The sequence below is a fragment of the Scyliorhinus canicula genome, chromosome 24 (genome assembly GCF_902713615.1).
Source record: "Scyliorhinus canicula chromosome 24, sScyCan1.1, whole genome shotgun sequence".
NCBI lineage: Eukaryota > Metazoa > Chordata > Chondrichthyes > Carcharhiniformes > Scyliorhinidae > Scyliorhinus > Scyliorhinus canicula.
The window spans coordinates 18,030,976-18,056,969 of record NC_052169.1 but is presented as its reverse complement, the minus strand read 5'-3'; the positions used below and the strand labels follow the sequence as shown (position 1 = coordinate 18,056,969).

The following is a 25,994-nucleotide window of genomic DNA, read 5'->3' as shown; positions in this document are numbered from 1 at the left end:
AAAGATAGATAGTTTTTTGAAGAATAAAGGGATTAAGGATTATGGTGTTCGGGCCGGAAAGTGGAGCTGAGTCCACAAAAGATCAGCCATGATCTCATTGAATGGCGGAGCAGGCTCGAGGGGCCAGATGGCCTACTCCTGCTCCTAGTTCTTATGTTCTTTTGTTCTTATATGGATATGAGGAGTGGGACGGGATTTTGCTATCCCATTTGACGGTGAGGGGTCGGGGTGCGAGATCGAAGGCAGGAGCAGGAAATCCCACGGGATCCCAAAGTGTGGGTTACGCTGGCAGAATTTCCGCTTCTGATTGTCCCCGCCCTCTTCCAATGACGTGACGGGAATTCTGACGTTGAATGTCAGGATCTTCATTTGAATATATTTAAATATAATTAATTAGTCTGCCCCCACCTACGCTCTAAGGTTCCAAAAGAGATAGCCGCAGAGGTAGTGAATGGCACTGCCTGTGATTTTGCAAAATTCACACCCTGGATGTGACCTTGCAGATTGGGAGTTGGGAAACTTTACCTCGCAATTCAAGAAAGGAGGGAAAGAGAAGAAAGGGAACTGTAGGTCAGTCAGCCTAACATCAGTTATACTGGAATTTATTATTCATTTTGTTTTTTAAATTTAGAGTTGCCAATTTTTTTTTCTCCAATTAAGGGGCCAACCCACCTACCCTGCACATCTTTGGGTTGTGGGGGCGAAACCCACGCAGACACGGGGAGGATGTGCAAACTCCACACGGACAGTGTACCAGGGCCGGGATTCGAACCCGGGTCCTCAGCGCTGTAGGCAGCAGTGCTAACCACTGCGCCATGTGCCGCCCGGAGGAATTTATTATTAAGGAGGTAGTAACAATGCAGTTAGAAAGTTATAGAATGATCAGTAAACATGGTTTTATGAAAGGGAAAATGTGTTTGACACATGTATTAGAGGTTTGTTTCGAAGATTTAACTAGCATGGTTGGAGAAAGGGGAGCCAGTAGATGTAGTATACTCGGATTTCCAAAGAGCATGTGATAAAATGGCACACAAAAGGTTAATAGGCAAGATAAGGGCTGATGGCATTGGGGTTATTAGCATGGCTGTGGGGTCAGTTAATAAGAACTAGGAGCTGGAGTAGGCCATCTGGCCCCTCGAGCCTGCTCCGCCATTCAATGAGATCATGGCTGATCTTTTTGTGGACTCAGCTCCACTTTCCGGCCCGCTCACCATAACCCTTAATTCCTTTACTGTTCAAAAAGCTATCTATCGGCGTCTTAAAAACATTCAACGAGGGAGCCTCAACTGCTTCACTAGACAGGGAATTCCAGATTCACAACCCTTTGGGTGAAGAGGTTCCTCCTCAACTCAGCCCTAAATCTGCACCCCCTTATTTTGAGGCAATACCTCCTAGTTCTAGTTTCACCCGCCAGTGGAAACAACCTCCCTGCTTCTATCTTATCTAGCCCCTTCATAACTTTATATGTTTCTATAAGATCCCCCTCATTCTTCTAAATTCTAGTGAATATAGTCCCAGTCTACTCAGTCTCCCCTCAAAAGCCAATCCTCTCAACTTCGGAATCAACCTAGTGAATCGCCTCTGCACCCCCTCCAGTGCCAGTACATCCTTTCTCGAGTAAGGAGACTAAACCCTGTACACAGTCCTCCAGGTGTGTCCTCACCAGCACCCTATACATCTGTAACATAACCTCCCTGTTTTTAAACTCCATCCCTTTAGCAATGAAATATAACATTCTATTTGCCTTCTTCATTACTTGCTGCACCTGTAAACCAACTTTTTGCGATTTATGCACAAGGACACCCAGGTCCCTCTGCACAGCAGTATGCTGTAATTTAAAAAAACTTTAGAGTGCCCAATTCATTTTCCAGTTAAGAGGAAATTTAGCGTGGACAATGCACTGACCCTGCACATCTTTTGGGGTGTGGGGGTGAAACCCACGCAGACATGGGGAAAATGTGCAAACTCCACATGGACAGTGACCCAGAGAGGGATCAAACCTGGGAACTTGGCTCTGTGAGACAGCAATGCTAACCCACTGCACCACCATGCTGCTGAAGCAATTTTTTACCATTTAAATAATAGTCCATTTTGCTGTTATTCCTACCAAAATGGATGACCTCACATTTACCAACATTGTACTCATCTGCCAGACCCTAGCCCACTCACTTAAACTATCTACATCCCTCTGCAGACTTTCACTGTCCGTGGATACGAGGATAGGGCGAGGGAGTGAGCCTGGGTAGGGTGCTCTTTCAGAGGGTCGGTGTAGACTCGATGGGCCGAATGGTCTCATTCGGCACTATAGGGAGTCCGTGGTTCCATCTTCCCCATCATACTGTAAGCAGCAAATTCCCACACGAATTTGAGTGACAAATATTTCAACACACACCATGAACTGCAGGTTAGAGGTTTTCTTTCATGCAAATGTGTATCATCTACAAGATACATTTCAGATACATAGCAGCACCTTCTAAACCGACGACTGTCACCATTCAGAAGGACAAGGGCAACAGAGACCTGGGAACACCATCACCTGGAACTTTGTCTCCAAGCCAGTGACTCGGAACTATATCGCCATTCCTTCGCTAGGTTAAAATGCAGGAGCTTCCTCCCCAACAGCACTGTGGGCGTACCTACACCACGTGGACTGCAACAGTTTAAGAAGGAGGCTCACCATCGCCACCTCAAGGCTAATTAGAGATGGGCAACAAATGGTAGCCTCGCCAGCGATGTTCACATACCTTGAATGAGATTTTTAAAATTCATAATGCCAAAGAAATGAGCAGAAATGGTCCATTTATTGTCCAGAACCTTTGTGGTCTATCCTTCAACATAGTTTTGTCAGAGTATAGTGTTTCTGTAGCACTCCAGAGGGTTCGACTTGGTATCTCATTGCACAGGAGCAACTAGCAAATGTCTAGTCTTTCAATCAGTCCTTGATCCTTGATATCTGCTGTCACGGAAGGAATTAAATTGGGACAGTGGCCCACAATTCACCTTAAGGTGGGGGATTGGCTGTGGCAGGAATTATGGACATAGGAACAGGGGGAGGCCATTCATCCCAGTGAGACAGTTCCACCCTTCAGTTAGATCATAGTTGATCACTGCTTCAACTCCATTCTTTGACTTTATTTCATGTCCCTTCATACCCTCACCCATCTATCCATAGAATCCATGGGATCCCTACAGTGGTGAAGGAGGTCATTCGGCCCATTGAGTCTGCACCAAACCTCCGAAAGAGCATCCCGACCCATGCTCACTCCCTTGCCCTATCCACGTAACCCCACCTAACCTTTTGCACACTAAGGGGCAATTTAGCGTGGCCAATCCACCTCACCTGCGCATCTGTGGGAGGAAACCGGAGCACCCGGAGGAAATCCACGAACACACGGGGAAAACGGGCAAACTCCACACAGACAGTCACCCAAAGCCGGAATCGAACCCGGGTCCCTAGCGCTGCAAGGCAGCAGTGCTAAGCACTGGGCAAGCGTGCCGTCCATTTCAATCCTGACAACTCTAGCTGATGCTCAGCATCCAGGGTATTTCAGAGGTGAGAGTTCACCATTTACCACTGCCCTTTGCGGATAGAAATGCTTGCTAAAAGGCATCATACAAACACACACACATAGGGGTTGGATTCCCCGGTCGCCCCAACCGCGTGTTTCTTGCCGGAGCGCCATTCACTGGCGGCGGCATTCCCTCTTCGCACCTCTTGTCAATGGGATTTCCCATTGTAGCCACCCCACACTGCCGATAAATCCGTGGGCAGCTCCGGCTGCCAGCGAGAACTGAGAATCTTAATGGCTGGAGAATTCCAGCCAAGATTTCAGAATAGGCCGCTTCGAGCCAGTTCCGCTATTCACTAAGATCATGCCTGATCTAGTTTTAAAGTTACGCCCCTGTTCTTGATTCCTTCACATCCAATACCATATTGAATACAATTTGGTTTGGAAAACTTTTTTTAAAATTTAGAGAACCCAATTCATTTTTTCCAATTAAGGGGCAATTTAGCGTGGCCAATCCTCCCAGCCTGCACATCTTTGGGTTGTAGGGGGCGAAATCCAAGCAAACACGGGGAGAATGTGCGAACTCCTCACAGACAGTGACCCAGAATCGAACCTGGGACCTCGGCGCCATGAGGCAGCAGGGCTAACCCACTGCGTCACCGTGCTGCCCTATTGAATACATCATTGTCAAATATTTTGAACATCTCAATAAAATCAGCTGTGGATTTTCTAAACTCAATCAGGGCGGCACAAGCAGCCTGTCCTCAGTAGTAGTGCTTTGGAGAATCTTTGCTGTACCCCCCCCCCCCCCCCCCCCCCCCCCCCCCCGGTGGCCATGGCCATTCCGTCCTTCCTGAGGGGAGGGGCTCAGAACTGAACACAGATAAAGCTGGTGGGCCTGACCCAGGCTGGATTTCTCTCACTCTCTTCCCGTCTAAACCCAGCTCAGCCACATTTAAACTCTCCTCGGTTCTTTGTCGCCCACAGGCAGGGTCCAGGTTAGAGAATACCCAGGTTTGCTGCACTTTGGATCAGCTCACACTAAGAGTGGCGATGCACAGGATGGGATCCAGCATTACCCTAACCCATGGGAATAACAGCTGAAAGTTTATTAAAATCATGGATATTTTGGAATGAGGGTTTTGCTCTAAACAGCCACTAGGTGGCGCCTTTTGCTGCAATAAACAGATACATTTTGTTGGGACCTTCTGGAGGACAACAGGTCACATGGGACAGTCCCACACGGGACAGCCTGACACGGGACAGCCCGACACGGGACAGTCACACACGAGACAGCCCGACACGGGACAGTCCGACACGGGACAGCCCGACACGGGACAGCCCGACACGGGATAGCCCGACACGGGACAGCCCGACACGGGACAGCCCGACACGGGACAGCCCGACTGGGACAGTCCGACACGGGACAGTCCGACACGGGACAGCCCGACACGGGACAGCCCGACACGGGATAGCCGGACACGGGACAGCCCGACACGGGACAGCCCGACACGGGATAGCCTGACACAGGATAGCCCGACATGACACAGCCTGACAAGGGACAGTCCGACACGGGACAGTCCGGCACGGGACAGCCCAACACGGGACAGTCTGACATGGCCTGACACAGGACAGTCCAACACGGGACAGTGAGTCGCTGGATAATCCGACACGGGGCAATCACACACAGGACCGTCCGACAGGGGACCGTCCGACATGGGGCAGTTCGACTGGGGGCAGTTCGACTGGGGGAAGTCTGACATGAGACAGTCCGACATGTAACTGTCCAACATGGGACAGTCTGACACGGGCCAGTTTGATATGTGATATTATGACATGGCACAGTCTGACATGGGACAGTCTTGACACGGGACAGTTTGACACGGGACGGTCTTGACACGGGACAATCTGAAACAGGACATTTGTTCAAGGCACAGTCTGACATGGGACAGTCTGACACGGGACAGTCTAACACGAGACAGTCTGACACGGGTGGTTCAAACACATTGCACAAACCCATGAGAAGGTTTAACATATGACCCCTTCCCCTGCAAAGGAAGCAGCCACTTCCCCCCAAAGTGGGTATGAAACTGGCTCTGTAACATTTCCAATAGATCAAGTGGCCCAGGGTTCATGGAAAGGTCAGAAGTGGGCTTAGTGTCCCTTTCCCTGGTCCCAGCTTTCTGCTTTTCAACTCCTGACATAAAAAGAGGAATCGGTGAGGAAAATATACGACTGTTCAGCCATTTGGGGAAGAACTCACACTGTAACAGGTGATTGGATGAGGCGTTGCCATGGAGTAAACAATGGGGAAGTTTATGGGTAATCCCGAAAAAGAACAAGGCTTGAACGTATACCTTTTGTTTGCAGAGGAGTCCCTTCACGTTACCGACAACATCCACTCTATCTCTGATAGGAGCTGGCTGTATCAAACCAGATCTTTTCCACTGCCTCTTTACCCAGATCCCACAGCTGGTGCAGGCACCTCCAGCCTTTCCTCACTGAGGTCATGATGTAGTCTTCGTTCTCTGGATCGAGCAGGACACTGTGCCCGGCAATAAGCAGCGACTGGGAAAGCCTGCACAGCACCAGCAGAAAGAGGGAGCCTCTCTCCTGCTCCGACAGTGGGATCACGCTCTCGAAACCGGCAATAACGTGGCCCCCCACGCCGATGGGGTCGCTGTCCATAATCGTCAGATACGTGATGCTTATAGCCAGTTCGTGGACAAAGCAGCCGTAGTTCATGTCGCCAAAGTCCAGGATAGCAGAAATCCGGAATTCCGGGTGTGGGTGAGTCGGGCCGCGTCTCCCCTCCATGGGTTCCAGCAGGATGTTGTTTTCGTTGCAATCTCCATGAATAATGCCTGGAAAATTGGGAAAAAAACTTTGATCATACATTCCTGAGGGAAGAACCCCGGTTACAGGAATCAGGGAGCTTTGATTCATTCAGATTCGATTTCTTGACAAAAACAATATATAATTTAAAAATGAACTTCGAGTACCCAATTTATTTTCCAATTAAGGGGCAATTTAGCGCGGCCAATCCACCCACCCTGCACATCTTTAGGTTGTGGGGGTGGGACTCACACAGACACAGGGAGAATGTGCATGGACAGTGACCCAGGGCCTGGATCGAACCCGGGACCTCGGCGCCGTGAGGCAGCAGTGCTAACCACTGTGCCACCGTGCCACCCTTGACAAAAACAATATTATGCGATGCATGGTTTGGGGGAACTATGACTCTGGACTTTGACCAAGCAGGATTTCATCACCTAATGTCTGGGTCTGTTCTGGATTAATTGCCATAGACTAATTGATAGCGAGTGATCACTAGCAATACTTATACGAACATACATAAGAACATATGAATTAGGAGCAGGAGTAGGCCACTCGGCCCGTAATATCTGCTCCGCCATTCACTAAGATTATGGTTGGTCTGATTGTAGCTTCAACCCCACATTCCCACCTACCAGAAGGATGTGGATGCTTTGGAGAGGGTGCAGAGGAGGTTCACCAGGATGTTGCCTGGTATGGAGAGTGCTAGCAATGAAGAAAGGTTGAGTAGATTAGGATTGTTTTCGTTGGAAAGACGGAGGTTGAGGGGGGACCTGATTGAGGTCTACAAAATTATGAGAGGTATGGACAGGGTGGATGGATTTTTCCAAGAGTAGAGGTGTCAATTACAAGGGGTCACGATTTCAAGGTGAGAGGGGGAAAGTTTAAGGGAGATGTGCGTGGAAAGTTCTTTATGCAGAGGGTGGTGGGTGCCTGGAACGCTTTGCCAGCGGAGGTGGTAGAGGCGGGCACAATAGCATCATTTAAGATGCATCTGGACAGATATATGAACAGGCGGGGAACAGAGGGAAGTAGATCCTTGGAAAATAGGAGACAGGTTTAGCTAAAGGATCTGGATCGGCGCAGGCTGGGAGGGCCGAAGGGCCTGTTCCTGTGCTGTAATTTTCTTTGTTCTTTGTACCCTCGGTAACTTTTCACCCTTTTGCTTATCAAGAATCTATCCAGCTTAAAAAATATTCAAAGACTCTGCCTTTTGTCGAAGAGAGTTCCAGAAACACATGGACCCCAGGAGAGAAAATATTTCTCCTCATCTCCGTCCTAAGTGGGTGACCCCCCTACTTCTAGATACCCCCACAAGAGGAAACATCCTCTCCACATCCCACCCTATCAATATCCCCTCAGGATCTTCTATGTTTCAATCGTCCTCTCTCACTCGGAACTCGGATACAAGCCCAGCCTCTCCAACGTTTCCTCACAGGACAACCCGCCCATTCCTGGTATTAGTCTAGCACACCTTCTCTGAACTGCTTCCAATGTTTCCACATCCTTCCTTAAATAAGGAGATCGATACTGCACGCTGTACTCCAGATGTGGTCTCACCAATGCCCTGTGTATCTCAAGCATAACCACTCTACTTCTGTAATCAGTTCCCCTCACAATAGACAAGAACATTAGCTTTGCTCATTGCTTGCTGTACCTGCATAACAGCCTTTTGTGATTCATGCACTAGGACACCCAGATCCCTCTGTACCTCCGAGCTCTGCAATCTCTCACCGTTCAGATAATAAGGAGGATGAGAGGCAACTTAATAGAGGTGTATAAGATGATGAGGGGGATAGATAGAGTGGACGTTCAGAGATTATTTCCTCGGGTGGATGTAGCTGTTACAAGGGGGCATAATTATAAGGTTCTCAAGGATAAATAGAACAGTACAGCACAGAACAGGCCCTTCGGCCCTCAATGTTGTGCCGAACAATGATCACCCAACTCAAACCCACGTATCCACCCTATACCCGTAACCCAACAACCCCCCCCCCCCTAACCTTTTACTTTTTAGGACACTACGGGCAATTTAGCATAGCCAATCCACCTAACCCGCACATCTTTGGACTGTGGGAGGAAACCGGAGCACCCGGAGGAAACCCACGCACACACGGGGAGGACGTGCAGACTCCGCACAGACAGTGACCCAGCCGGGAATCGAACCTGGGACCCTGGAGCTGTGAAGCATTTATGCTAACCACCATGCCACCGTGTTGCCCCAAAGTTGGCACCCCTGATGGTGGGGATGTTTGAAGAGGCGATAGGGAAGGGGGTGCTGCCACAAACCTTGGGGCAGGCATCGATTTCACTGTTGCTAAAAAAAGATAAGAATCAGACGGAGTGTGGTCGTATAGGCCCATATCACTTCTGAATGTGGACGCAAAGGTATTGGCGAAGGTACTGGCGGGTAGGCTGGAGGAGTGCCTCCCGAAGGTGATAGGTGAAGATCAGATGGGGTTCGTGAGAGGGAGGCAGCTGTTTTCAAACATTAGGAGGGTTTTGAACGTGGTTATGGCAACGGCGGAAGAGAAGGAAACAGAGGTGGTTGTGGCATTTGACGCTGAGAAGGCGTTCGACCGGGTAGAATGGGGGTACTTGATGGCGATTCTGGAGCGGTTTAGGATTGGACCAAGATTTGTGAACTGGGTAAAGCTACTATATAAGGAGCCGAGGGCGAGTGTCCGCACAAACAACATCAGCTCGAGATACTTTTCTCTCCAACGTGTGAAGAGGCAGGGATGTCCTATGTCCCCCCTGCTGTTTGCACTTGCGATTGAGCCGTTGGCCACCGCATTAAGAAGTTCGGGAGCATGGAAAGGAATAGTGCAGGGGGGGATAGAGCATAGGGTGTCCTTATATGCCGACGACTTGCTGCTGTATGTGACACACTATCGAGTGTGTCGATAGGGGGAATATTGGAGCTACTGCGAGTATTTGGGTCTTTCTTGGGGTACAAGCTGAATCTGGACAAGAGGGAGTATTTTGTGGTGTCTCGGCCGGGGGTGGGGGGCAGGGGTGGGGGGGGGGCTGCCATTCCCTAGGGCAGGGACTCATTTTAGGTACTTGGGGGTGCAGGTTGCCCAGGAGTGGGGGAGGCTTCGCAGGTACATCACTAGTTTGGTGGGGAGAGTGAAAGCTGATCTGGCAAAGTGGGATGGTCTCCCTCTGTCACGGCTGGTCGGGTACAGGCGGTTAAAATTAATGTGTTGCCGCGATTTCTGCTTATTTTTCAATGCCTGCCGATTTTCCTGCCAAAGGCTTTTTTCAGGGAGATTGAAGGAATCATTACCTTGTTCATATGGGGAGGGAAGGTAGCCAGAGTTAGAAAGGTGCTGCTACAGAGAGGAAGGCAGGCAGGGGGTTTGGGTCTCCCGAACCTGATGTACTACTACTGGGTGACGAATATGGAGAAGGTGCGGACCTGGGTCAGAGGGGTTGATTCCCAATGGGTCAGAATGGAGGAGAGTTTGTGAAGGGGGTCGGGACTGAAAGCACTAGCAACAGCCCCGCTCCCAATAGCTCCGGGGAAATACTCAGGGAGTCCGGTAGTAATAGCTTCATTGAGAATTTGGAGGCAGTTTCACCAACACTTCGGGTTGGGGGCAGGGTCAAGGGAAATGCAGATTAGGGAGAATCACAGATTTGAGCCAGGGAAGTGGGATGGAAGTTTTCGGAAATGGGAGGAGAAGGGGAGTAAGACACTAAAAGATTTGTTTCTTAGGGGTCGGTTTGCAGGATTGAGGGAGCTGGAAGTGAAGTATGGGCTGGAGCAGGGGGAAATGTTTAGACACATGCAGGTTCGAGACTTTGCCAGAAAGGAGATACAGAGCTTCCCAGTGGAGCCGGCCTCCACATTGCTGGAGGAGGTGCTGACGACAGGGGGACTGGAGAAGGGGGTAGTGTCAGCGGTGTACGGAGCTATTTTGGAAGAGGATAAGGCACCACTGGAAGGGATCAAAGCAAAGTGGAAGAGTTGAGAGAGGATATGGAGGAGGGGGTTCTGGTGTGAGGTGCTCCAGAGAGTAAATGCCTCCACCTCATGTGCGAGGTTGGGGCTGATACAGCTGAAGGTATCACACCTCACGAGGGCAAGGATGAGCCGATTCTTTGAAGGAGTAGAAGATGTGTGTGAGCGTTGCGGGGGGTCCCCGTTAATCACGTTCCAATGTTTTGGTCCTGTCCAAAGCTGGAGGATTACTGAAAGGAGGTTTTTAGGGTAATTTCCAAGGTGGTGCACGTGACACTGGGCCCGTGTCCCCGGGAGGCCATATTCGGGATGTCGGACCAGCCGGGGTTGGAAATGGGCGGAGAGGCAGATGTTGTAGCCTTCGCCTCATTGATCGCCCGAAGGCAGATCCTGCTGGGATGGAGAGCAACCTCTCCACCCTGTGCCCTGGCGTGGCGGGGGGACCTGTTGGAATACTTGACCCTTGAGAAGGTTAAGTTTGAACTGAGGGGAAGGACGGAGGGGTTGTACAATTCATGGGCATTATTCATTATTTAGAAACCAACACCGGATGGGCCGAAGGGCCTGGCTCTGTGCTGGAACATTCTACAGCCCCAATGACCAGCCAGCATCGGCAACCCGAGCAGTTTCTCAATAAGGGCGAACTTACCTTTGCGAAAGTGGCTCAGGTTGGGGAGAATCTTTTCCTTGAACTCTTGAACAACTTGCCGGACAATTGAATGTGTATCGCCCTCCTTCAATTCACACAGGTACTGTTCCACCAGGTGCAGGTTTGAAAGATCCCACCTGAATCCTTCGCGATGCAAGCACTTTGCGGTTGGGTGCCGGAAGCCCTAACAGTTGGATAAATCCGTTACTGATTCATAAAAGGTTGGGGTTAGTGTGAGCGGGGAAATGCTGGTCAACCCAACCAAACACCCCCCCCCCCCCATCATTTCATTCCTTCTTCAGACCAGTGACTGGTGTCAGCCTCACAACCTTTGACCTGGGACAGTAGTTGTTGGAAACTTTAATAAGGACGAGGAGTCCAAACTGAGAAATAGAATAAAGTATTATTTACAAACAGTAAATTTACGCTCCCAGGTAGACACTTACCGGATCTTCTCTGGCCGGGATCTTGACCAACTTTAGATACTCTAGGTAATTGAGAAACCCCGCCCCTGCCAGCGGAGCTCGTACTATACAAGGAGCACAGGGAAGACAAGATTCCAAAGGCTTCCGTGCAGGATATTACATTCCTCCCCCCCTCCCCCAAGTCCGAAGACCCTCTCGACGAGATGGAGGAGGAGGAGCAGGCGGAGGACGTTGGAGTATCTCTGGCTCCGGTAAGTCCTCGTGGAGCTGATGCACTTGGTCAGTCGCCGTATATGGCACCAGAGAACGCTGTCGGCAGCAGGATCGTGGACTCGACCTGCAGAGGAAGATGGCTCAACGCATCAGCATGCGCTGTCCCGGGGCAGTGCCTGATAGAAAATTCATAGGCAGCCAATAACAGAGGACTAGAAGGGCTTGAGGTTCATAAGGAGGAGGTGTTAGCGATTCTGGAAAGTGTGAAAATAGATAAGTCCCCTGGGCCGGATGGGATTTATCCTAGGGTTCTCTGGGAAGCTAGGGAGGAGATTGCTGAGCCTTTGGCTTTGATCTTTAAGTCATCTTTGTCTACAGGAATAGTGCCAGAGGTCTGGAGGATAGCAAATGTTGTCCCCTTGTACAAGAAGGGGAGCAGAGGTAACCCCAGTAACTATAGACCAGTGAGCCTTACTTCTGTTGTGGGAAAAGTCTTGGAAAGGTTTATAAGAGATAGGATGTATAATCATCTGGAAAGGAATAATTTGATTAGAGATAGTCAACATGGTTTTGTGAAGGGTAGGTCGTGCCTCACAAACCTCATTGAGTTCTTCGAGAAGGTGACCAAACAGGTGGATGAGGGTAAAGCAGTTGATGTGGTGTATATGGATTTCAGTAAAGCGTTTGATAAGGTTCCCCATGGTAGGCTATTGCAGAAAATACAGAGGCATGGGATTCAGGGTGATTTAGCAGTTTGGATCAGAAATTGGCTAGCTGATAGAAGACAAAGAGTGGTGGTTGATGGGAAATGCTCTGACTGGTGTCCAGTTACTAGTGGTGTACCACAAGGATCTGTTTTGGGACCGTTGCTGTTTGTCATTTTTATAAATGACCTGGAGGAGGGCGTAGAAGGATGGGTGAGTAAATTTGCAGATGACACTAAAGTCGGTGGAGTTGTGGACAGTGCAGAAGGATGTTACAAGTTACAGAGGGACATAGATAAGATGCAGAGCTGGGCTGACAGGTGGCAAATGGAGTTTAATGCAGAAAAGTGTGAGGTGATTCATTTTGGAAGGAATAACAGGAAGGCAGAGTACTGGGCTAATGGTAAGATTCTTGGTAGTGTGGACGAGCAGAGAGATCTCAGTGTCCATGTCCATAGATCCCTGAAAGTTGCCACCCAGGTTGAGAGGGTTGTTAAGAAGGCGTATGGTGTGTTAGCTTTTATTGGTAGAAGAATTGAGTTTCGGAGCCATGAGGTCATGTTACAGTTGTACAAAACTCTGGTGCGGCCGCATTTGGAGTATTGTGTGCAGTTCTGGTCGCCACATTATAGGAAGGATGTGGAAGCATTGGAAAGGGTACAGAGGAGATTTACAAGCATGTTGCCTGGTATGGAGGGAAGATCTTATGAGGAAAGGCTGAAGGACTTGAGGCTGTTTTCGTTAGAGGGAAGAAGGTTAAGAGGGGACTTAATTGAGGCATACAAGATGATCAGAGGATTAGATAGGGTGGACATCGAGAGCCTTTTTCCTCGGATGGTGATGTCCAGCATGAGGGGACATAGCTTTAAATTGAGGGGAGATAGATATAGGACAGATGTCAGAGGTAGGTTCTTTACTCAGAGAGTAGTAAGGGCGTGGAATGCCCTGCCTGCAACAGTAGTGGACTCGCCAATACTAAACGCATTCAAACGGTCATTGGATAGGCATATGGACGATAAGGGAATAGTGTAGATGGACTTTAGAAGGGTTTCACAGGACGGCGCAATATCGAGGGCCGAAGGGCCTGTACTGCGCTGTAATGTTCTATGTTCTATGCTTTGCAAACGCAATGGGCGGGACTGACTTGTCCTTTTGGAAGAGGTACAACAATAGCTTGTGATCGGTGATGATAAAAAATGGTGGCCATTTGCACTGAATACGCCCACAAGATCCTCTTTCTCGATCTGGGCATACTTTCTTTCATCTGCAGCCAGCGTCTGGGAGGTAAAAGCGATTGGGCGATTACGGCCGTCGTCCATTCGATGGGACAAAACCGCCCCAATGTCATACGGTGAAGCCTCACACGTGACATACGACGGCTTGGAGGAGTACCAATGTGTCAACGCCCCTGAGGAAGATGACCGCCTCTTCACCTTGTTAAAGGCCGTATCCTGGGCCTTGCCCCGATCCCAAGACTGATGTTTTTTCAAAAGTAAGTGACCTAGAGTGAGAATGGTAGCCAGATTCAGATTGAAGCACCCATAATAATTCACTAATCCAAGGAAAGAGCGACGTTCCGTGGTATCTCGTTGAACGGGACCCATTTTGATTGCCCGTACCTTCTCGGCAACCAGGTGCAGGCCATTCTGGTCTATATTCAGAACACTGTTTCAACACCGCCTCGAGGCTTTCGAATGTTCTTGTTCCATTGCCACTGTGACTTACACATCGTCTAAGTATTTACTTTATGTATTTATGTATGTCTTTGTTTATTTCATGTATGGACGATCTGTCTGGAATGTCTGCAGAATAATACTTTTTACTGTATCTTGGTGCACGTGACAATAAATCAAATCGAATCCAATGGAAGACTCCGCACGCCGAGGAAACTCCGAACGGAAGCCGAATATACTCATAGAGTCTCTTGTGCGAATTAATCGGGACTTACTTCCATGAGGCTTTATCGAGCTCAAGCTGTAGATAAGTGTTGCTCAGGTCAAATTTTGTGAATGGACAGCCACGGCCAGTGTTGCATATGAATCCTCGATGCAAGGTAAAGGTTAAACAGTCTAACCTCGAAGCCGTGTTCACTGTCAGAGGTTGTCAGTCTTATCTGGCTTCATTACAGGAACCATCAGTGCCGCCCATTCAGCGAGGAGCACAGGCCAAATAATGCCCAAACTCTCCAAACGCTGAAATTCGGTCTCAACCTTCTCCACTATAGCTTGGGGAGCCAGGCGGCCACGAAAGTATCAGGGTTGGGCGGCGGGTCCACCTGGACTTTGGCCACAGCCCTTTTAATGGTAGCCAAACCAGACTGGAAAACCTCTGGGAATTTGCTCAGTATCGTACACAGACTGTCAGATCCTACTTGGAGGCTATGTTGCCAATCCAACGGCAGCTATGTAGCTACGTTTACTGAATCAAACTTCCAATTCTAGTATTAAAAAAAAAGAGTTTAAATTCCACCAGTTGCCATGATGGGCTTTGAACCCATATCCCAAGAGAATTAACCTCGGACGCCAGCCCAATGACATTACCACAATGCCACCATCTCCATCTGATGTAAGTGGCTTTTGTAAGCGAATGTGGCATAATTGATACAAAACTGTCCCATCAAGAACGTCAAAGAAATTCTGCGCCCGTGTCTACACTTTACTAAAACAAGGAGCAAAATATTCAAATACCTCATGAAGGGCTTTGTCCATCTGGGCAAAAGTTCTACCTATCCTGTAGAAAGTCCGATGATCCAAAGTGAGTTTGGCGAAGGGGACACCGGGCAGGTATGTCAGCATCCTGATCATGTTTTGTGTACATTCATTCCCTCGTTCTGTAAAAAGTATTTTCAGCATCGGTCAACTTTAACATGAGATTGTTAACCTTTCCCCCATTCAAAGGTTCTGGGGAAGAGACGGCAGGGGGAACGGGCGCAAGAACAGGTTTATGCAGCAAATTGATGATGACCTGGAACCCACTGCCCATGAGAGAGGTGGAAGCGGAGATGTTCAATGGAAATTGGATGGACAGGTGGAGGATATATCTGCAGAGGAATATGGCACTGATTGGATTACTCTACAGAGAGGGAGCAAAATGGAGAGAGGTACTCAGAACAATCACAACCAATAGAGAAAATAAGCATAACCATGACTTTAACGGAGTACGTATTGTCATGTGAGAGTACCTAAATGGGAATGTATATAAATATTTGTAGTGAGAGTACCTTTAAGAAATGGGCGTTTATAAATGGGTATGTATATAAATATCTGTAGTGAGAGTACCTTTAAGAAATGGGTGTTTATAAATGTGTGTGTATATAAGTACCTGTAGTTAGAGTACCTTTAAGAAATGGGTGTTTATTACTGCAGCGATGTCAGAGAGTGGGTGGAGTTTTGCTGTCTGTCAGCTTTTTACTTTCATTTTAGGCTGTTTGCTGCAGGGTGTGTTTTAGTTTCGTTTTCAGTGTTGGAGCTGAAGCCAGACAGAGCAGGTGCACTGTTGATCTCTCTGCCATCAAAAGACTATCTCTTGATCATTTGGTGAATTCAGAATTATAAATGTTCTCAGTAGTGAATGTAAATCTAATGTGATTCTGTTGAAAGGTGTTTCTTTTGTCTTCTGGATGTTGTTTGGGAAGTTATTAAGGATTACTTAGTGTTGTATTCTTTAGGGGTTGTATTTGAATTGATGGTTGCAAAATTACTTTTCCATTTCTGCTGTACCACACCTGTAGAGTGGGCCGTGTGCTCCCCATACCACAATCTATTAAACGTTGTGGGTCAGGTGAACTCCATGATACATTTTGAGGTTCTCTAAACCCTGGTTCCATAACAGTATTAACTGTATTCAAATTAATTGGTGTTTTTCTAATTGTTTCATGGGTTGAGAGTGTCACTGCAAAGGCCAGTATTTGCTTCCCTAATTGCCCAAAAACTGAGTCTCTTGCTCGGCCACTTCAGAGGGCAGTGAAGAGTCAACTACACTGATGTGTGTCTGGAGTCGCCTGTCAGCCAAATCAGGTAAAGATGGCAGATTTCAGTGGGAAATTATAACAATTGATGGTTGTGACAATATGTGTATTGCAAGAATAATGAAGAGTTAATAATTTACTGTAACTACATCCAACCACTAGATGGCGATCATGCGCATACACGTGGATCACGTGATACTCTTGATTAGGGGAGAATGTTGGTCAGCGATGTAGAGAATAGACGTGCTATCAGGTGCTCTGTAATTAGAATCATAGTTTTAGTCAATCTGTAATCTTTTATATCTTAGCAAGCAAGTTCAAATCTATTTAGTTGTAGTAAATAAATAGCTTTGTTCAATACATTGCTTGATGTTCTTTGTGAGGCACTACACTTCGAAGCCATCCTCATCCAGAAAGCAAAGAACATCACAGTGGTCACAAAAGGCGGCACGGTGGCACAGTGGTTAGCACTGCTTCCTCCCAGCACCAGGGACCCGGGTTCAATTCCAACCTTGGGTGACTGTCTGTGTTGGGTTTGCGCACTCTCCCCATTTCTGTGTGGACTTCCTCCGGGTGCAAAGGTATGCAGGTTAAGTGGATTAGCCATGCTAAATTGCCCCAAAGCGTCCAACGGTTAGGTAGGGTTGCATCTATAAAGATTGCTACAACTCTACAGGACACTGGGGAGACCACACCTGAAGTAAGTCCTATTCGGAGGGATATACTTTAATTGGAAGCAGTTCAAAGAAAGTTCACTGGGCTTATTCCTGGGATGAAGGGGCTTTCCTTATGTGGAAAGGTGGATAGTTTGATCTATACTTATTGGAGTTTAGAAGGAGAGGTGATCTTATTGAAACATAAGATTCTGAGGGAGCTCGACAGGGTGGATGCTGAAGGGTTATTTCCCCTCATGGGGAATACAGAACTAGGAGGAACAGTTTAAAGATAAGCGGTCTCCCATTTTAGACAGAAATAAGAAGCAATTTATTCTCTCAAGGGACTGCAAATCTTTGAAATCCTCATCTCCAGAGAGAAGTGGAGGTTGAATCTTTGAACATATTCAAGGCTCAGTTAGACACGATGTTCCATCAAAATGGGAGTTGAGGGTTATGGTGGGAGGGCAGGAGAATAATGTTGAGGCCACAATCAGATCAACTATGATCTTATTGAGCGGCAGAGCAGGCTAAAGGGGCTGAATGGCCTATTCCTGCTCCTATTTCTTTTGACCTTACAATTTGATACATTACCATGTGGTTGGTTTTTGGGTAGCACAGTGGTTAGCACAGTTGCTTCACAGCTCCAGGGTCCCAGGTTCCATTCCCCGCTGGGTCACTGTCTGTGAGGAGTCTGCACATTCTTCCCGTGTCTGCGTGGGTTTCCTCCGGGTGCTCCGGTTTCCTCCCACAAGTCCAAAGATGTGCAGGTTAGGTGGATTGGCCATGCTAAATTGCCCTTAGTGCCCAAAAAAGGTGAGGTGGGGTTATTGGGTGACAGGGATAAGATGGAGGTGTGGGCTTAAGTAGGGTGCTCTTTCCAAGAGCCGGTGCAGACTCGATGGGCCGAATGGCCTCCTTCTGCACTGTAAATTCCATGAAATGTGCCTCCTTCTGTGCCTTTATGACTTTACGACTCGGAGTAAAGCAGCTGGTTACAATAATTCTGCTGTCTAGGTTTCAAAGTAAAGCTTAAAAGGCTCATGTTCTCAGTTAAGATATTTCTGGCGGCGAATTGAATTCTTCACAAACTGCGTTCCTTCACTGTTGCTGGGTCAAATTCTTGGAATACTCTTGCTCACCACACTGTGGGTGGTCCTACACTACATGGACTGCAGCGGTTCAAGAAGGCAGCTCACCACCAGCTCCTCAAGGGCAATTAGGGATGAGCAACAAATGTTGGCCTCACTAGCGACGCCCACATCCTGTGAAAGGATTTTAATGAAAGGGAACTGCCGGTCTATTGGTTAGGCTCCCCGAGAACTTGAGTATCATGTTCGGTATGGACCTTTCAGAAGGATATAATAATCGCTTATTGTCACAAGTAGGCTTCAAGGAACTTACTGTGAAAAGCCCCTAGTTCCCACATTCCCACATCTGTTCGGGGAGGCCAGTACGGGAATTGAACCCACGCTGCTGGTCTTAATCTGCATTACAAGCCAGCTATTTAGCCCACTGTGCTACTGACTTTGCAGGAGGAACTGTGGAAATTCCATAGAATTATACGAGGTGTTAATGAGTCCAGATTGCTGCAATATTCTTGTTGTTGTTCGACTAATGCAGAATTTTTACTGAGCCTACTGAGGTATGGAAAACAGGAGCTATATTGAGAAACATAGAATTCCTACAGTGCAGAAGGAGGCCATTCAGCCCATCGAGTCTGCACTGACTCTCTGAAAGAGCACCCCATCAAGGCCTATCCCCCCCGCCCTATCCCCATAACCTCGCCAAACCTGCACATCTTTGGACACTAAGGGATAACTTATCGCGGCCAATCCACCCAACCTGCACATCTTTGAACCGCGGGAGGAAACCGGAGCACCCGGAGGAAACCCACGCGGACACAGGGGGAACGTGTAAACTCCACCCTGATGGTCACCCAAGGCTGGAATCGAACCCGCGTCCCTGGTGCTGCGAGGCAGCAGTGCTAACCACCCTGCCACCCCATATTGTGTTGGTTGCATCTTACCGGAGACTACACGAGAGAGCAAACCGTGTGATGTTGCGTCACTTCCTATGATGATGTGCGCAGTTTCTGATTTGCATATTACACAGTTAGAACCCCCCCCAAATCTGTTGTGAAGTCCAAACTCTGATTAGTTGCCATCCTTCATCTTGTGCCTTTCCTTCAGATTAACTCTTTCCTCTGTTTTGTTTTAATATAATAATAATCTTTATTGTCACAAGGAGGCATACATTACACTGTATTGAAGTTACTGTGAAAATCCCCTAGTCGCCACATTCCGGCGCCTGTTCGGGTGCGTGGAGGGAGAATTCAGAATGTCCAATTCACCTAACAAGCATGACTTTCGGGACTTGTGGGAGGAAACCGGAGCACCCGGAGGAAACCCACGCAGACACGGGGTGAACGTGCAGACCCCGCACAGACAGTGACCGAATCAGGAATCGAACCTCGGACCATGGCGCTGTGAAGCAACAGTGCTAACCACTGTTCTACTGTACAAGAGCAATCGCTGTGGCGGTTTCACGTCTACCAGAAAGAGTCGTCTTCTCCTGTGGGGCAAGTTGGGGGTTTTGAATCCTGCGAGTGGTCTCTTAAATTCTGCTGGGCAGCGGGAGACTTGATACAATGAATCAAGCTCACCAGTCGCAGATGAGTTGTTGAATGCAATATCAGAGGTTTGTCCAAATGGATAGATGACTGCTCCCATGGGGTAGAAGGCTGCTTCTGTGTGGTAGCCGGGGCACTTATAGAACATAGAACATAACAGCACAGAACAGGCCCTTCGGCCCTCGATGTTGTGCCGAGCAATGATCACCCTACTCAAACCCACGTATCCACCCTATACCCGTAACCCAACAACCCCCCCCGCCCCGCCCCGCTTAACCTTACTTTTAGGACACTACGGGCAATTTAGCATGGCCAATCCACCTAACCCGCACATCTTTGGACTGTGGGAGGAAACTGGAGCACCCGGAGGAAACCCACGCACACACGGGGAGGACGTGCAGACTCCGCACAGACAGTGACCCAAGCCGGGAATCGAACCTGGGACCCTGGAGCTGTGAAGCATTTATGCTACCACCATGCTACCGTGCTGCCCCTTATGCTCTGTACCCTGCCCAGTTTGGGTGAGGCAGGACCGTGGATTTGGTCTCTAGTCAACCACTCGCCCATTGTGAACTTGGATGCGGATCCAAAATGGATCTTCTGGCTGGAGGTCGAGAGGTTGTGCTTCTCATAGTTCCACATCTGAGTGGGACGATCAGTGCCCGGTGGCATGGGGGTGGCTTCAATCTGAAAGCGGCGGGTGCAGAGAACCCCGCCCCCAATGTGCACATTGACCAATGAAGGGGCTTGTTGGTAGGCAGTGGCAGAGATTGTGTTCACCGCTAATAAATAATAACTATGACTAATCTGAGAAAACACGATTCCAGTGAGAGGGGTGGGTGTTAATGGGGATTGCAGAATATCAGAATGTGATTAGATCGGCTTAAAATGGGTTTACAAGGGGTAGCACGGTGGCGCAGTGGTCCCAGGTTCGATCCCGGCTCTGGGTCACTGTCAGTGTGAAGTTTGCACATTCTCCCCGTGTCTGTGTGGGTCTCACCCTCACAACCCAAAGATGTGCAGGGTAGGTGGATTGGCCAGGCTAAATTGCCCGTTAATTGGAAAAAATGAATTGGGTACTCTAAATTTATTTTTAAAAAATAAATAAAATGGGTTTACAGAATGGAAATCAATTTTCAGGATTATGATGATAAAGGGAAACCAGTAGCAGTACTATATCTGGATTTACTAAATACATTCGACAAGGTGTCACACAGGGAAGAGGTCCTTGCAAACGTGGAGAGGTGAATCACCAGAATGGTTCCGGATTTTGGCTACAAAGTTAGGTTGAAGAAGTTGGGGCTGTTATCCTTGGAACAAAGAAGGTTAAGGGAGGATTTGACAGAGGTGTACGAGGTTTATATAAGGTAGACAAAAATTGTTTCCATTAGCCGGTGGTGCAAGTACCAGGGGAAATAGATTGAAGGTTCTGGCAAATGGAGCTGACTACACTGATCTACAGAGAGCTAGCATGAGCCTGAATGGCTGAATGGTCTTTTTCTGCTGTAATGACTATGAATGGTCAATCCATGGAACAAGCTCTCAAGGGAGACGGTAGAAGCAGATGTAAATAAAATAGGTTCCCTTGGAGTCCCTTGGAGGGGCTGGTTTAGCTCACTCAGCTAAATCGCTGGCTTTTAAAGCAGACCAAGCAGGCCAGCAGCACGGTTCGATTCCCGTAACAGCCTCCCCGGACAGGCGCCGGAATGTGGCGACTAGGGGCTTTTCACAGTAACTTCATTGAAGCCTACTTGTGACAATAAAGCAATTTTCATTTTTCATTTCATTTACATTGATATATTTAAAAAAAGATATTTTATTCCAAATGTAAACAATAGCAACAAAACAACATCCCAACAAAGCAAAGTTAACAGTTTGTACATTTTTCACCTTTTAATCCCTTCCCTCCCCCTCCCCCACCCCATGATGAACAACTCCACAAATATTGCAATGAACAATGAGTTGTTCCTCAAAGTCCTCTTCTGACCCCCTTAAGGCAAATTTAATCTTCTCCAACCAGCGAAACTCATATAGGTTCCCAGCCAATCCCCGGAGGCGTATCTGACCTCCAATGCAAAAGAGTCCATCATTGGGCAATCAGAGAGGCGAAGGCCATGACATCAGCTCCCCCCCCCCCAGCAGCTCCGGCACCTCCAAAACCCCAAAAATCGCCACCAAGGGGCCTGGCTTCACCTCGGCCCCCGTTATCTTTGATCGGGTCCCAAACACCCCCTCCCGGTAGCTCTCCAACCTCCCGCATCTCCAAAACTTGTGTACATGATTCTCCGTCCCCCGCCCACACTGCCCGCATCCATGTGATACCCTGGGAAAGAACCCACTCATCCGAGCCCGGGTCACATGGACCCTGTGCACTGCTTTAAACTGAATCAACTTCATTCTGGCACAGGAAGAGGTTGAGTTCACTCGCCTCTCTCCAGAATCCCCATTCTATCTCCCTCCCCAACTCTTCCTCCCACTTCCGGTTGATCCTCTTCACTAATGCCTTGCGCTGCACCCCCAATCAACTGTAGATGCCCCCGATCTTGCCCCAATCAACTGTAGATGCCCCCGATCTTGCCCCAATCAACTGTAGATGCCCCCGATCTTCTCCCAATCAACTGTAGATGTCCCCGATCTTCTCCCAATCAACTGTCGATGCCCCCGATCTTCTCCCAATCACCTGTATATGTCCCCGATCTTCTCCCAATCAACTGTAGATGTCCCCGATCTTCTCCCAATCAACTGTCGATGGCCCCGATCTTCTCCCAATCACCTGTATATGTCCCCGATCTTCTCCCAATCAACTGTAGATGTCCCCGATCTTCTCCCAATCAACTGTCGATGTCCCCGATCTTATCCCAATCACCTGTATATGTCCCGATCTTATCCCAATCACCTGTATATGTCCCAATCTTGTCCCAATCACCTGTATATGTCCCGATCTTGCCCCAATCACCTGTATATGTCCCGATCTTGTCCCAATCACCTGTATATGTCCCGATCTTGCCCCAATTACCTGTATATGTCCCGATCTTATCCCAATCACCTGTATATGTCCCGATCTTGTCCCAATCACCTGTATATGTCCCGATCTTGCCCCAATCACCTGTATATGTCCCGATCTTGTCCCAATCACCTGTATATGTCCCGATCTTGTCCCAATCACCTGTATATGTCCCGATCTTGCCCCAATCACCTGTATATGTCCCGATCTTGTCACAATCACCTGTATATGTCCCGATCTTGCCCCAATCACCTGTATATGTCCCGATCTTGCCCCAATCACCTGTATATGTCCCGATCTTGTCTCAATCACCTGTATATGTCCCGATCTTGCCCCAATCACCTGTATATGTCCCGATCTTGCCCCAATCACCTGTATATGTCCCGATCTTGTCCCAATCACCTGTATATGTCCCGATCTTGTCCCAATCACCTGTATATGTCCCGATCTTGTCCCAATCACCTGTATATGTCCCCATCTTGTCCCAATCACCTGTATATGTCCCGATCTTGCCCCAATCACCTGTATATGTCCCGATCTTGTCCCAATCACCTGTATATGTCCCGATCTTGCCCCAATCACCTGTATATGTCCCGATCTTATCCCAATCACCTGTATATGTCCCGATCTTGTCCCAATCACATGTATATGTCCCGATCTTGCCCCAATCACCTGTATATGTCCCGATCTTGTCCCAATCACCTGTATATGTCCCGATCTTGTCCCAATCACCTGTATATGTCCCGATCTTGCCCCAATCACCTGTATATGTCCCGATCTTGTCCCAATCACCTGTATATGTCCCGATCTTGCCCCAATCACCTGTATATGTCCCGATCTTGCCCCAATCACCTGTATATGTCCCGATCTTGTCCCAATCACCTGTATATGTCCCGATCTTGTCCCAATCACCTGTATATGTCCCGATCTTGTCCCAATCACCTGTATATGTCCCGATCTTGTCCCAATCACCTGTATATGTCCCGATCTTGCCCCAATCACCTGTATATGTCCCGATCTTGCCCCAATCACCTGTATATGTCCCGATCTTGCCCCAATCACCTGTATATGTCCCGATCTTGTCCCAATCACCTGTATATGTCCCGATCTTGCCCCAATCACCTGTATATGTCCCCGATCTTGCCCCAATCATCTGTATATGTCCCGATCTTGCCCCAATCACCTGTACATGTCCCGATCTTGTCCTCCCCCACCTCATCTGGGAGCAGCATTTTCTCCAGCAGCGTGTACACCAGTAGTTGGGGGAAGGTAGGTCGCTCCTCCTGCGCAAAGCCCCGCACCTGCCAGTACCTAAACCCCCTCTCCTCGGCAACTTGAACCTCTCCCACAGTTCATCGATCCCAGCAAATTTCCCCTCCAAGAACCTGGCCCCCTCCAAACCCCTCCCTCCAGCACCTGTGCGTCCCATCCCCCCCCCGGCGTAATTGGACTACATTGATAAGTGTCGCTTGCTTGAGATGAATTTGGCACCCAAAGCTTGTCATCATTGGCGACTTCCTCACCAGACTTCTGGGTCTGTTGTAGATGAACAGATAAGAGATTGACCACCAGGAATAGTCAGCTAGCCCATCATTTATTGTATCGTGTGTCCACCAAGGTGAACTAAATGGGTCTCAGTCTTTTCTCATCTAGTGATTTCGATGAAGGAAATTTAACGTTTGACATTTTTCAATGTGACTTTTACCTGACCCCAGTAACCAAGAACTGATACTTACCAATACTTTCCAATGACATAATCCTGCCATCAGTGGTTGGGATTGGAATGGGCGAAGGAAACCCTTTCTCGTTCAAAAACATCATGGCTCGTGTTTGTGCTTCAATCAAATCGGTATCTTGGCTATCAACGCTGTTCATCACTTTGAAGACATAGCTCTTACTGTGATCTCCAGTCTCCTGGCTCTCAGACACCAGGACGTGGAAGTTCTGATCAATGTAACTGGGCATTGGTTGGACACTGGAGACCCTCAGACCGTACAACCGCTTGACCAACTCAACAACCTGGTCTTCATTCAGCGTGGGTTTCTCCACGGTGGACATCTGAGAAATACCAAAATAATTAAGCTGATTAAATAAGGGTGTTGTATTTTATATTTTCCCCGCGTCTTGACTGTGATAGAGAAATACAAACATGATTCATTAGGTAAGCAAAACTGAACTTTATTTACGAATTAGAACTGACTGCTAGCAGTATGGCTGAGATTTGAAGTCGGAAGGCAGTCAAATACAAACTGCTGAGTCCGTCCCAAGTCTGCGATATTACAGAAAAGAAGGCGATTCTTATACATTATAGGATCAAGATAACATGAATACAACTTGGTCAGGAATTTGATCGAAAGTAAAACATAAGTAATAATCGTTACAAGGGCGTCACCTTGCTGACCTTTAGGGGACTGGAGTCTCATATCATTATCTTGTCTTTGTTTTAAGAACTGGACAAACTTGTTTACGAACAGGAAGAGACAGTTGTTCAACTTGTTATTTATTGAAACTGCTTCTAAGTTCATGACGAACATTTTGTATTTTGTATCTGTGTCTTAGGTTAAATTCAATTGTACCAAGAAGACTTGACTAGTTTTCCCATCATGCCATTATTTGCTTCACACAATACCGCACTCCCCCCTTTTGTCATATCATGACAACCAGCTAAATAGGTATATCCATGATTCGTTTGAAAATGCATTTACACAAGCAGGCAAGCAATCCTATCCCTAGTAGTATTAGTAGTAGTAGAATAAAGGCCTTAAAGATCCAATCAAATAATCCATGACCCAACCACCCTAGGTTATAGTCGTGAAATTCACTGCCAATTTCTTGAATTTGAGCAGCCTGTTTCTTAATATGGTCGGCCAGGTTAGTGATATTTTCAGAGCCACCTGGAATGTAAGTACAGCACTCTTGGCCTGTGATAGCGCACGTTCCTCCCTGCGAGGCTAACAGATAATCCAAAGCCAGTCGATTTTGTAATGCCACGGTCCGGACAGCCACTAGCTCAGCTGAGACCTCGGCCAGTGCCTGTCCAGTGTCCCTGGCTTCTGTTGCAGTTACGTTTGCCAGATGTTCCAATGCTGAGGCCATGTAGATCAGTTCGTTCATGCCTTGCCCGTTCCGTTTTAGAAATTGTTCTTTTTGCTCGCGAGGGGGAGTGCTTAAGGGTGCTTAAGGGTGGGTCGATGATGCATTTGGGGTATGACATATCCCAAAAAGCAGGATCCTGTCCAATTAATGGGGAGCCACGGATATGCTTTAGTGCCGCATATGAAATAGGTTCCATTGTAGGCTGTAAAATCATCAGCTGATGTCATCCAGGGGATTATATTGGTAGGTTGCACCTACTTTGCCCCATTAACTTTCCTTTCCCTGATTTATTAAAACATATGGAACCTTGAACATTATACGAGTGGACAGTGAGGCT

At 48.0% G+C, this 25,994-nt stretch overlaps 1 protein-coding gene across 4 annotated transcripts in view; it reads right to left on the bottom strand.

Moving 5' to 3' along the window:
- The window catches only part of LOC119956850 (hydroxylysine kinase-like), an 81,787-nt gene that overhangs the window by 39,235 nt on the left and 16,558 nt on the right, over nucleotides 1–25,994 (bottom strand). For 2 of the 4 annotated variants that reach the window (XM_038784344.1, XM_038784343.1), the window contains exons 2-5: nucleotides 24,298–24,619; nucleotides 14,993–15,135; nucleotides 10,964–11,147; nucleotides 5,867–6,373 (exon numbers count right to left, since the gene is read on the bottom strand). In XM_038784344.1, coding sequence (XP_038640272.1) covers nucleotides 5,913–6,373; nucleotides 10,964–11,147; nucleotides 14,993–15,135; nucleotides 24,298–24,619 — 1,110 coding nt within the window. In that variant the 3' untranslated portion in view covers nucleotides 5,867–5,912. Of the gene's footprint in view, nucleotides 1–5,788; nucleotides 6,374–10,963; nucleotides 11,148–14,992; nucleotides 15,136–24,297; nucleotides 24,620–25,994 lie in introns of those variants that run through there. The other 2 variants (XM_038784342.1, XM_038784341.1) reach the window with 1 other exon arrangement.